The sequence below is a fragment of the Loxodonta africana genome, chromosome 2 (assembly GCF_030014295.1).
Source record: "Loxodonta africana isolate mLoxAfr1 chromosome 2, mLoxAfr1.hap2, whole genome shotgun sequence".
NCBI classification, from domain to species: Eukaryota; Metazoa; Chordata; class Mammalia; order Proboscidea; family Elephantidae; genus Loxodonta; species Loxodonta africana.
The window spans coordinates 186,239,004-186,252,484 of NC_087343.1; the positions used below are offsets into that span (position 1 = coordinate 186,239,004).

The window sequence follows — 13,481 nt, forward strand, 5'->3', positions numbered from 1 at the left end:
TCTCCCACCTCTCAGGAGGATCCTGCTTCCGGGCAGGGAGGGGCAGGAAAAGAGCAGCTGTTTCAAAATTTGGCAAACAGGCACAGATTAAACATGAGGCGGAGTTCAGACCAGGGCCAAGGAGGGAGAAGAGAGGTCTCCCAGAGGGCTCAGATACTGCTGGGGAATCCTGGGGTAGACGAGGGCAGAAGCTGCTTTGGGTCGTAGCTTTTCCTGGGCAGCTTGGGCACAGACAACCAGCACTCTTATAAGAGCTGGGTGCCTAAGGCAGGAAGGAAAAAAAAGGGTGGGGGGAGGGATGAAAACAAGAAGAAATAAAGAAAACTTGTCCTTCTCTCTTTCTCTTATTATTCCATTTCCTGAGTTCCGTAAGCAGGTCTTAGTTTCTGTTGCCGTGATAGTATTTCATGAACATAAAAATGTCCTTCCTCTTCCTCGGTCTATGACTTCTTTATTCTAATCCTTTTATTTTAAAACATTTTTATTAGTCTTTTTTTTTCCTTAAAATTTTTAACAGCTGTTTATCAGAACACAACAAATACACAACGCAAAACAAAACGCGGTAAAAATAACTCAGTATTTGGTACATATACTCAGACGGTGTGATATATTTATATAATAAAAGATGAAAATAGTCACTTTCCATAATAAAAATAAGTTCTATTTTTTTTTGTTTATTTTACAATATACTTAATATTCTCTTCTCCAGCTTCCTCTTTCTCACTCTGAATCTCAAGGGAATTCCACGTTGCTGTCCCAACCTCACCAAGCTGGAGTCTGAAAGGCGGTGGGTGGGTGGGCAGAGGGGTTTAGGAACACGGGCGGCAGCCACACTCTAAGTGTCTCTCCACCTCTTCCACGGACGAGGAGCCGTCCGTGCACTGGAAGACGTATTTCCGCCTTTTGCTGCGGATGGGCTGGCAGCACTGGGGCCCGCAGCCCCCGCGACATTCCATTATGGGCACCTTGGACGCTGTGGTGCACGAGGCATACCCTTTCTGGCGGCGGATCACCTCTCGGACTACCTCCCCCAGGCATGAATTCTCTGCAGAGGGCAGAAGAGGGTGGGTCAGGGTTCTGGCAGTGTAGAGGGCTGGCAGGACCGTGGGCAGTTCCTAGGTAGGCTGCTTTGAAACACTTGGTGAGCTGAAGACCATACATTACTTATTCATTCACTTGTCCATATACCCATGAGTCGTTCCATGCATCCATGCATCCATCCATCCAACTACTCTACAAGTGTTAAGCGCTTTTTCTGTGCCAGACTCTATACTAGACCCAGAGGATATAACTAAGCCCTGAGAATATAACGGTACCCAAGGCAGGCTTGGTCCCTGCCATTAAGGAACTTGAAGTCGAAACTAGAGGTTGCAAACTAGTAGACTTGAGCTAAATCCTCTCCTCAGACATGCTTTGATTGGCCTACACAAGCTCGAAAAAGAAATTGAATGGAACATTTAAAAACCAGGAAGTTTCATCTAAAATTTTGGATTTCTGGTTTCTTTGAAAATGAGAGATCTGATCCCGCATCTCTGCATTGCAACGATGGGCTAAAGTTGAGTGCTTTAGATAGAGCAGGAGCCCTCTGGTTTTGCCCCAGTCACCACCACTCCCTAATATCTGTTTTCTTTGGTCAGAGTCTGGACACTGATTATATAATCATTTAAGTAATATATTTGTAATGAGAAACTGAGGTAGATGCTACAAAGTCAAGGAACCTGTTTCTACATGAGCACAGAGCTGAGGAACTTGGCTTAGAGAAGTGATGAGGAGTAGGAGTTAATGAGGCAAAGAGACTTTTCCAGAAGTCCTAGGAATTACTGGAAGGAGGGGGAGGGGACCCCTATATCTGCTTGAATATCCTTAACTTTGGCTCAACTCTTCCTCTTGATCTCTCTGCTGTCCTCACTCCACTGGGAGAAAGCCCGCAGCAAGGCACTGAGGATGAGAGCAATGGACTTACAGCCAGACTCCCTGGTCACCCAGCCTCAGTCAAATCACTTGTCATCCCTGAGCCCCAGTTTCCTTGCCTGGAAAATTGTGACACGTTTTCCTGTCCTGCCTACTTCTTCAAGGCTGTTAGAAGCATCAGAGGAGACTGAGAATGACAAAGTGCTTTGTGCATTTAAAAGCTTTAGGTGTTTTAATACGATGTCATGTGAATTTGGTTAAGCTTGGTATAGTCTTTTAAACTACGAAATTATTAAAATGATCAGAAAGAGGCTAATAAGAGTGTGTGTGTGAGTGTGCATGTGTGAGGGGAGAGACAGCAAGAGTGCAACTGTGGTAAAATATTAACCATTGGGGGATCTGGGTGAAGGGGATATGAGAGCTGCTTATGTTGTCCTTGGAGCCCTAGTGACATAGTAGTTAAGAGCTCAGCTGCTAACCAAAAGGGTGGCAGTTTGAATCCACAAGCTGCTCCTTGGAAACCCTATGGGGCAGTTCTACTCTGTCCTATAGGGTTGCTATGAGTCGGAATTGACTCGACAGCAATGGGTTTATTTTTTTAATGCTGTCCTGGTGATTTTTCTGTGAGTCTAAATTTATTTCAAAAGAAATTATTTAATTAAAACATTAAAAAAAAAAGATCAGTTTTGGTTAAGAATTGTATTTAATCTAGGTATAAAAAGAGTTCTCTAGTGACAGGGGGTGGTCTGTCTGGGACTCTGGTGTCAGGGAGGAAACCTTCTCAGTTTCCTTACAGGAGAACAGACCCCATGGTAAGACAGAACAATCTTAATTTGAAAGCAGCTGGAATTAATACAATAATGGGGCCACTAACTGAGATAAGAAATTTGATGTTTATGAGGACAGGTCAGACCAAGGAACTGTCTTCTGTTCCTGAGGTGAGGACTGGGACAAGCCCGTAGAGCAGCTTCTGGAACATTAAGGCACATATGAATCACTGTAAGCTCTTGTTAAAATGCAAGTTGTGACTCAAGAGATGGTGGCTGAGGCCTGAGAATCTGCATGTCTCACAAGCTCGCAGGTGACGTCAAGGCTGCTGGTCAGAGGGTCACACAGAATGGTTAGGGTGTAGACTAGCTGTGAAGGCATGACATCTCAGGGACCAATAGTTGTTAAAGAAGAGAAAAGTTCAACCACGCAAAAGGCTCGTGGTTCCTCCTGCTCAGAAAAGTCCACAGATGATCATTTTCGACACTTATTTGTTTTATTTTTAAATTAGTTTGATCCTTGGTTTTTATGTCATTTATCATCCTATTATAAAATGTTAAAAATCCAAACTTGAAGAATCTGTCTCAACTTGTGATCTTTTATTTAGTATAGCACTTAGTCCTCACAATAAACCTATGGAGTAGGTGCTATGAATTATCTGTACTTTACTAACGAGGAAAGTGGGGACCAGAGAAGTGAAGTATGTTGCTCAAGGTCAGACGGGTTATAAATGCAAAGCTCAGTCGTCTTGATAATTCTGCCTCCCACTTTAAGAATCTTGACGTGAATTTTTTATGGAGCTAGGCTATGATATAGTCCACCTACCAAACTCCTAGTACTGGGTGACAGTGCCAGGTACTTTACATCTCATTTTATCCTCACAATGAACCTTATAAGAAGTAGGGTAGCCAGCCTCCAAGATGACCCCGGTGATCCCTACCTCCTGGTATTCATGCCTTCTATGTTGTTCCCTCCCACACTGAATACAGCTAACCTGGGTGACCAACATGATCTTGGGGAAATGATGGTGTAAGTGACTTCACATAGACACTGTGGCTTCCTTCTGGCTCTTTCTTTCATTGTTTACTCTGGGGGAAGCCAGCTGCCCTGTTGAGAGCACCCTTGAGCAGCGTATAGAGACACTCACATAGGGCGGAACTGAGGCCTCCTGCCAACAACCAGTACCATGTGGGTGTACCACCTTGGAAGCAGATCCTCCAGCCTCAGTTAAGCTGCACTGAATGCAGCCTCAAGAGAGACCCCAACTGGAACTACCCAGTTGAGCTGCTCTGAAATCCTGGTCTGCAGGAACTGTGTAGGATAAATAATGTTTATTGTGGTTTTGAGCTGCTATGTTTTAGAGTAACACATTACACAGCAATAGATAACTGATACAGCAAAGTATTGTTTCATTCTAGCTTTCAAGACAAGGGGATTGAGGTTTAGAAAGATTAAGTGACTTGACCAAGGTTACTAAGTGGCACAGCCAGAACTGGAACCCAGGCAGTCCAACTCTGGAGTTCAGCTCTGACCCCCACATCCTCCCTTCCACATGCACAGGGGTCTCACCTTGTTCACAGTGCTCTCCACTGAAGCCGGGCTGGCACAGGCAGTAGGGCTCCCCTCGATCTGAGACGTGGCACTGCCCATGGTGACACTTGAAGGCTGCACAGGCATTGGCAGAGTCATTCTTGTGGTCACACAAGGCTCCTCCATAGCCCTCGGCACACACGCACGTGTATGAGGTCCCAGTTGCCACACATTTTCCATGGCTGCAGCTGGGGACAGAGGAGAGAGTGAGAAAGGGAAGCAGAGCAGAGTCGGTACTGCCGGAGGCTTCCTCTGACCACATGGCCAGGGACGAGGCTTTGCCAGGCCTGGCCCACTTTCAGGGGCTGTGGGACCCAGGGCTGAGTGTAGCCTTCTCTATCCCATGGTCCGCCCTCCTTCGGCCCAGTGCCTGAGTCTTTCTCTTTTCTGAAATACCCTACTCCAGTGTCCAGGCTGCTGGAGGCTCTTTAGCATCACCTAATGTTCACTGCCAGCTGTGACCTCAACAGAGACTGGCTGGGTGGTTTTTTTTACACACAGACATTAGAATTTTCACATCCAAATGGCAAGCCACTGCTTGGAAGAATCTAAGCTTACTCTAAGCATTTTAATGGCTCTACTACCTTAAATGGTAATAATAACACTCCTATTATGACTATGACTACCACCACCACTACCACCACCACGATGATGACTACTACCATCAGCGAGCACCACTTGCTATGTGCCAAGCATGGTGTTAAGTGCTTTACAACTAGCATCACTCTTGATTTCCACAAAAACCCTCTGCTGCTTCTATGTAGTGGAGAGTCTTATCCGTATCTCATAGATGAGGAAACTGAGGCCAGGAGTGTAATTTCAAAGCCTAGATTCTGAACCATGATGGATTATTCTCCCTACTGGGATGACATTCAAAGTCAAGATTCATATTAATTATAGACCAACGTGCACACACACACATACTCAAGAGCTTCACAGGAAACTCAAACCCTTTATAACTGCTCCTTATTCCCGATCCAAGATACCATTTCCCAACTTGCTTGGCCAACCAAATTACCAGTATTGGCTCTGGTGTTATTTTTGGCTGATTCAGATTTCCTAACCCTGAACCAGAGAATGGTGGGCCCTCAAGAAATATTTGTTGAATAAATGAATGAATGATTAAATTATTCTTTGTGATTCCAGTTCAGGGCCGCCGTGCATGTCTACACAGGGCAACAGCTCAGGAGGTAGCCAGGCTGGGGCTGACATTCACTCTGGCTGCACTCACCATGCTGAGTGCCCACGGGGCTGCATTGGCTCAAAGGCGGCACACTCTTCTTCCTCACAGAGAGGCAGCACAGGGGCTTGCTGCGACTCTGCTCAGGTTCTAAAGGGCGCTTGGCAGAGACGTCCCTGGGTTGTTTTCAGCAAGGCCCTCTCATACTGATGCCTCTGAGAGAGGCCTGCTTTTTGGGTGTGTAAGCTTGGCATCTCTACCTTCTAAGCAGCTGCACCTTACATGGATCCTATCTAGAGTTGAACCACAATGTCCCTGGCTTCCACTAGTGCCATTTCTCAGGCAGGGCAGTGGTAGGGGGCAGGGCCTGAGTCCATGGTGGGAGCCCGAGGAGAATGCCCTCGGGCTCCCGGAATACTGACCTGTGGCCGAGGCAGGGGTCCCAGGTCTCCTGGTCGCAGAGCGGGCCAGCCCATCCCGGGTGGCACTCGCACACCACGCTGTCCTTCTCCACTGCGCGGCACAGGCCGTGCTTGCACACGGAGCAGGACTTGCAGCCCGGTGAGACCCCCAGTGACTGCGGTGGGAGGGCCTTGAAGTCCTGCAGCTCATTGTTGATGCGCACCTCGTGGATGCAGCCATGGAACCCGCCCAGTGGCCGGTCCCCACCCTGACGCAGGGCAGAGAGGCCGGTGGAGGTGGGGATACCTACAGAAGGGGACATCAGAACAATGGCCTGAATACCCTCACCTGTTCACTGCCTGACCCAGTCCTCCCCTCAGAACGAGGAAGAGGTCTCTATGGTGCTCATGGCTATGTAGTCACAGTGCTGGGCCTCTGCTGCTCAGATCAAGGTCATGAGCCAAACTGGCCCCCCTCAGTCTTATCCACACAAGGACATGGATTCTTTGCCCCACATTGACTCTTTAAAACACTTGTGTTAACTGCCAATATTTAAATATAGAAAGCTTAACATATGAATCCAAATTTCAGGCTTCCCCAGGACAATGAGGCGATCTGATGGCCCACCGCTATCCATGTGGCCGCAGTTGACTGGACTGACTATTCCCTTTGGACGGGAGGGGGTACCAGATGACTCAACTGACCCCACCAGTCTCCTCAGACCTTGGTTACAGCCCCAGCAGAATCTGAGAGAACACAGGCTGGGCGAGCTACAGTCTGGGGGAGAAAGGAGAGATTTGGGGCAGCAGCCTTGATCAGTGGAACTTTGGGGAGAAAGATGTTTCCAGGCCGTTTTGTTGCTTTATGTGCTACAAGATAGAGGGGGCTATTGGTGCCCATTGCCCTTCTCAGAGTCTGTAAGGGAGCAATTGATAAAGACCTACGTTGCCTTCCAATGAAGTTTCTGTGTTGTCTCCCCTTCTAAAGCCCCTCCCTCCTGATGGGAGCCTAAGACAGGCCTGAAAGTGGACCCAGAGGACCCAGTTTTGGGGAGCAATAGCCTTTATCTGGGGAGAAGCTGTTTACCCTCTGGGACTGCTCTGGGCCAAATGCATTCTTGGAACCCCTTGAGCATGGACTGCTTGTTAACAATGTCGATTCCTAGACTAATTCCAGCCCTTTGGAGATGAATTTCTTGGGGCTAATTCTCAGGAATCTCTGTGTTGAACAAGCTGCTCAGGTGACTTTTTGCCCATAAAGCTTTGAGAACTACTGGCCCAGGTCCTGCCAGACAGGTGGTTACTTTTCCATTTGGCCTTTATATGACCTTAATCTCAAACCTGCTCTGCTGCGTTCCTGAGCTGAGCCTCACAGCCTCAGAGGAGGCGGCAGGGCAGAGGGAATGTGGCCTGAGGTCTACAGACGGCCCGGACCCCTGCCTCCATCTCCTGCCTCTCTCTTCTTTTCTTACTCCATTCCCATTCCATCTGCACAGCCCCCACCCCCTCCCCACTTGTAATTTCAAAGGAGCCATGCTTTCTTTCTCTCTCCTTTCTAAGCATCTGCACAGACTGTGTTCCTCTGCCTGGGCGACTCTTCCTCACCTGGTGTGGTTAATGCCTATTCACCCTTTAGGAATCAGCTTGGTTGTCATTCCTCCAGGAAGCCTTCCTTGATTGGCTGTGGCAGGGGGCACAGAGAGGAGAGCAGGGGAACCCCTGCCAGTGGCCTGGGTGTGGGTACACAGATGGCAGGTGGGTGGTAGAGAAGGGAGGGGTGGTAGGGGAGGAGGACTTTACCTCCAAGGTAGAGGGGGCTGTTGATGCTCATTGCTGGCTGCTTCTGGAGCTTCCCCAGACTCTTGGGGACTCCTTTATCCACCACCAGGTTCAGGGTCTGGTTCAGCATCACCAGCTCCACACTGTGAAACTGCCCGTCATTCACCGTCTCCACGCTGGGCAGCAGACAAGGAGAGAGAGCCAGAGGGTTCGCTGAGTGCCTTTCTCAGCCAGGCACAGTGCTGTGAACTTGACTTGCATTTTTTTTTCTTGAAGTTTTTATTTGGAAATAATTTCAAACTTGTATAAGTTGCAAAAACAAAAATAACACAGAGGACATCTACCACCTAGATTCCTTTAGTGCGCTCATTTGCTTTCTCATTTGTTCTTTTTCTCCATATAAATGAATGAAAAAATGAATAAACACATACACATGTTTACATATACATGCATATATCCATGTATGCACATTTGTATATGTGTGTGTTATGGATTGAATTGTGTCCCGCCTGGAAATATGTGTTGGAATCCTGACCCTGTGGATGTAATCCTGCTTAGAAATAGGGTTTTCTTTGTTATGTTAATGAGGATATATCAGTGTAGAACCAAATAAAAAACCAAACCCACTGCCTTCACGTCAATTCAGACTCATAACAACCCTATAGGATGGAGTAGAACTGCCCGATAGAGTTTCCAAGGAGTGCCTGGCAGATTCAAACTGCCAACCTCTTGGTTAGCAGCTGTAGCACTTAACCACTACGCAACCAGGGTTTCCGTATTGGTGTAGGGTATGTCCCAAACCTCATCACTTCTGAGTGATATAAAGAGCAGCAGAGACACAGAGACAGACAAGGACAAACTGGGGAAGACAGAAGCACACGTGGGATTGCCAAGGAGCTGAGGAACCTGGGGCTATGGAAGCTGAGACAAGTATCCTCTCCCAGAGCCCACAGAGATTTCCCCTAGAGCCGGTACCCTGAATTTGAGCTTCTAGTCTCCTAAACCGAGAGGACATAAATTTCAGTTCTCTAAAGCTATCCACTTGTGATACTTCTGTTACAGCAGTACCATATTACTAAGACAGTGTGTGTGTATATATATATACATATATATATGTACACACATAACCAAAACCAACTCATGGCAACCCTATGTGTGTCAGAGTAAAACTGTGCTCCATAGGGCTTTCAATGGTTGATTTTTCAGAAGCAGATGGCCAGGCTTTTTTTCTGAGGTGCCTCTGGGTGGACTCAAGCCACCAATGTTTTGGTTAGCAGTGAGCATGTTAACTATTTGTGCCATCTAGGAACTCCATAATATATACATATACACATGATTTTTTTCTAAACCATTTAAAGGAAAGTTACATACCTCAGGGCCCTTTACCCCTTAGATGAAGGATACGGCTAATCTCTTACAAAAGCAGAGCGTAGTTATCGACTTTGGCAAGTTTACCATTGATATCTTGCTTTTATCTAAACTGCCATCATATTCTAATTTGTCACTTGACTCAATGATGTTCTTGATAGCATTTTTTTTTTTCTTCCTGTATAGGATCCAGTCTAGGGCCAGGTATTGCATTTGGTTGTCATTATTTGCATTCTTTTCTGTCATTTCCCCAGAGTTAAGCCAACTCCACCCTCAGCACACCATCTTAGTTGTTGCTCTACCTGCACACCACCTGGACCATTATTTATTTAACATCTTTATCTTCAATTGTTCCATTTTTTCTCTTCAAATATCAGTAAAAATGTAAGGTCAGAATTTTTCTAAGGAACATTATGCACAAAGAAATAAGCTTTGATGTGACTTTCATATTTTTTCCTGGTACATATGAATAAAAAAATTACTTCACAGTTAAAATTTCAATCGTGTGTCTTTGTCCCACCTAAATTCATCTCATGCCCCATCAGTGGGATATAATGTCATGCAACAATCCTACAAGCCAGGTTTGTTGCTCTCATTGCAGAAATGAGGAGCAGAGACTCAGTGAGGTTAAGTAATTTAACAAAAACCAAACCCATTGCCGTCGAGTTGATTCCGACTCATAGCAACCCTATAGGACAGAGTAGGGCTGCCCCATTTAGTTTCCAAAGAGTTCCTGGTGGACTCGAACTGCCAAAGTTTTGGTTAGCACCTGTAGCTCTTAACCACTAAGTGACCAGGGTAATTTACCTAAGGTAAATCCCACAGATAATAAGTGATTGAACAGGGATTTGAACCAAGGTCCTTCCAGCTTTGAAACCACCTGCATTCTCCCTATGCTGCCTGTGATAGTATCAGATGCCACTCACTAAGGGCTTGCAACAGGCAAGATAAGGTGTCGGATGGTTTGCTTATATTATTTAAGCTTTATGACAATTCTATGATGTGGGTGTCCAGAGAGGTTAAGTGGTTTGTCTGAACTCACCCAGCTAGTAAGTGCCAGAGGCAGAATTTCTAGCCAAAACTTTTGAAGTTCTACTTTTTCAACTACTCTGGAGCCTTGGTGGCACTGTAGTTAAGAGCTCGGTTGCTAACCAAAAGGTCAGCTGTTCAAATCTACCAGCCGCTCCTTGGAAGTCCCGTGGGGGCAGTTCTACTCTGTCCTATAGGGTCGCTATGAGTCGGAATCGAGTCAGAATCAACTCGACTGCAATGGGTTTTTTTTTTTTTTTCCCCACCCTCGGTAGAAAGAGCACTGGTGGCGTAACAGTTAAGTGTTCAGCTGCTACCCGAAAGGTTGGCTGTTTGAACTTGCCCAGTGGCTCCATGGGGAAAAAGCCCTAGTAATCTGCTCCCGTAAAGATTACAGCCCAGAAATCTCTAGGAGGCAGGTCTATTCTGTCACATGGGGTTGCTATGGAATCGACTCAATGGTACACAACAAAAAGGACCTTGGCAGTGGCTGGCAGAGAGCAGTGATGGGAGGTGACAGAGGACTTTGGGGATGTGACACCTCTTTCCCTTAAGAAAAGGCTCATTGAGGAGTAGGCTGAGCTCTGTCTTATCCATTCAGGTGTAGAGACTTCCTTTGCCTTTAAGCTCTCTCCAGTGGATTCCTGTTGGCTTCAATAGGAGAAACTCAGCATGCAGGTGGCACTGATTACCCAGGCAGGCAGGTACAGCTTCAGTGACCAACTCAGATTAGACATTTTAGCAGCTAAGCAGGCCAGAGAAATGCTTGGGAGAAGACAGGCTAAGCTGGGGTGTAGGGCAGAAAGCACAGCATTCATTCCAGCTCATTATTGCTGGGTGGGACCACGGCCAATCACAGAACCCAACTGGGTCTCAGTTTCTTCATCTATAAAAGAGGAGAATAAGTTCACAAAATTCTCTTGGTGATCAAATAAGAGAAGGTTCATGAAAGTGCTTTGTAGAACATAAATTACAGGGAAAATATGTTGTTGTTGTTAGGTGCCGTCGAGTCGGTTCCAACTCATAGTGACCCTATGTACAACAGAACAAAACACTGCCCGGTCCTGAGCCATCCTCACAATCGTTGTTATGCTTGGTTCCATTGTTGCTGCCACTGTGTCAATCCACCTTGTTGAGGGTCTTCCTCTTTTCGGCTGACCCTGTACTCTGCCAAGCATGATGTCCTTCTCAGGGACTGATCCCTCCTGACAACATGTCCAAAGTATGTAAGACACTGTCTCGCCATCCTTACCTCTAAGGAGCATTCTGGCTGTAATTCTTCTAGAACAGATTTGTTCATTCTTTTGGCAGTCCATAGTATATTCAATATTCTTCGCCAACACCACAATTCAAAGGTGTCAATTCTTCTTCGGTCTTTCTTATTCCTTGTCCAGCTTTCACATGCATATGAGGTGACTGAGAACACCATGGCTTGGGTCAGGCGCACCTTAGCCTTCAAGGTGACATCTGTGCTCTTCAACACTTTAAAGAGGTCCTTTGCAGCAGATTTACCCAGTGCAATGTGTCTTTTGATTTCTTGAACGCTGCTTCCATGGCTGTTGATTGTGGATCAGAGTAAAATGAAATCCTTGACAACTTCAATCTTTTCTCCATTTATTATGATGTTGCTCATTGGTCCAGTTGTGAGGATTTTTGTTTTCTTTATGTTGAGTTGCAATCCATACTGAAGGCTGTGGTCTTTGATCTTCATTAGTAAGTGCTTCAAGTCCTTTTCACTTTCAGCAAGCAAAGTTGTGTCATCTGCATAATGCATGTTGTTAACCAGTTTTCCTCCAATCCTGATGCCCCGTCTTTTTCATATAGTCCAGCTTCTCAGATTATTTGCTCAGCATATAGATTGAAGAGGTATGGCGAAAGAATACAACCCTGACGCACACCTTTCCTGACTTTAAACCAATCAGTATCCCCTTGCTCTGTCCAAACAACTGCCTCTTAATCTATGTAAAGGTTCCTCATGAGCACAATTAAGTGTTCTGGAATTCCCATTCTTTGCAGTGTTATCCATAATTTGTTATGATCCACACAGTCGAATGCCTTTGCATAGTCAATAAAACACAGGTAAACATCCTTCTGGTATTCTCTGCTTTCAGCCAGGATCTGTCTGACATCAGCAGTGATATCCCTGGTTCCACGTCCTCTTCTGAAACCAGCCTGAATTTCTGGCAATTCCCTGTCGAAATACTACTGCAGCCGTTTTTGAATGATCTTCAGCAGAATTTTGCTTGCGTGTGATATTAATGACATTGTTCTATAATTTCCACATTCATTGCATTCATCGTGAAAAAGAACATTTTAAGATCTATCCTGGAGTTCAACGCTGTCAGTGATAGGATAATATCCATACGCCTACAAGGAAGACCAGTTAATACGACTATTATTGAAATTTACACACCAACCACTAGGGCCAAAGATGAATAGAATATTTTTATCAGCTGCTGCAGTCTGAAATTGATCAAGATGCATTGATAATTACTGACGATTGGAATGCGAAAGTTGGAAACAAAGAAGAAGGATCAGTAGTTGGAAAATATGGCCTTGGTGATAGAAATGGTGCCGGAGATCTAATGATAGAATTTTGCAAGACCAGTGACTTCTTCGTTGCACACACCTTTTTTCACCAACATAAACGGCGACTATACACATGGACCTCACCAGGTAGAACACACAGAAATCAAATTGACTACATCTGTGGAAAGAGACGATGGAAAAGCTCAATATCATCAGTCAGAACAAGGCCAGGGGCCGACTGTGGAACAGACTATCAATTGCTCATATGCAAGTTCAAGCTGAAATTGAAGAAAATCAGAGCAAGTCCACAAGAGCCAAAATATGACCTTGAGTATATCCTACCTGAATTTAGAGACAATCTGAAGAACAGATTTGATGCCTTGAACACTAGTGACCAAAGACCAGACGAGCTGTGGAATGACATCAAGGACATCATACATGAAGAAAGCAAGAGGTCACTGAAAAGACAGGAAAGAAAGAAAAGACAAAGATGGATGTCAGAGGAGACTCTGAAACTTGCTCTCGAATGTCGAGCAGTTAAAGCAAAAGGAAGAATTGAAGTAAAAGAACTGAATATTTCAAAGGGTGTCTTGAGAAGACAACGTAAAGTATTATAATGACATATGCAAAGAGCTGGAGATGGAAAACCAAAAGGGAAGAGCACGCTCGGTGTTTCTCAAGCTGAAAGAACTGAAGAAAAAATTCAAGCCCTGAGTTGCAATAGTGAAGGATTCTACGGGGAAAATATTAAATGACACAAGAAGCATCAAAAGAAGACGGAAGGAATACACAGAGTCATTATACCAAAAAGAATTAGTCGATGTTCAACCATTTCAAGAGGTGGCATATGATCAGGAACCGATGGTACTGAAGGAAGAAGTCCAAGCTGCTCTGAAGGCATTGGCAAAAAACAAGGCTCCAGGAAT

At 45.5% G+C, this 13,481-nt stretch overlaps 1 protein-coding gene across 2 annotated transcripts in view; it reads right to left on the reverse strand.

Moving 5' to 3' along the window:
* Positions 1-431: 431 nt before the first annotated feature.
* The window catches only part of SLIT3 (slit guidance ligand 3), a 754,510-nt gene continuing 741,460 nt past the window's right edge, over positions 432-13,481 (reverse strand). For both annotated transcript variants that reach the window (XM_064279080.1, XM_064279081.1), the window contains exons 33-36: positions 7,651-7,805; positions 5,872-6,157; positions 4,249-4,457; positions 432-1,045 (exon numbers count right to left, since the gene is read on the reverse strand). In XM_064279080.1, coding sequence (XP_064135150.1) covers positions 810-1,045; positions 4,249-4,457; positions 5,872-6,157; positions 7,651-7,805 — 886 coding nt within the window. In that variant the 3' untranslated portion in view covers positions 432-809. The remainder of the gene's footprint in view (positions 1,046-4,248; positions 4,458-5,871; positions 6,158-7,650; positions 7,806-13,481) is intronic.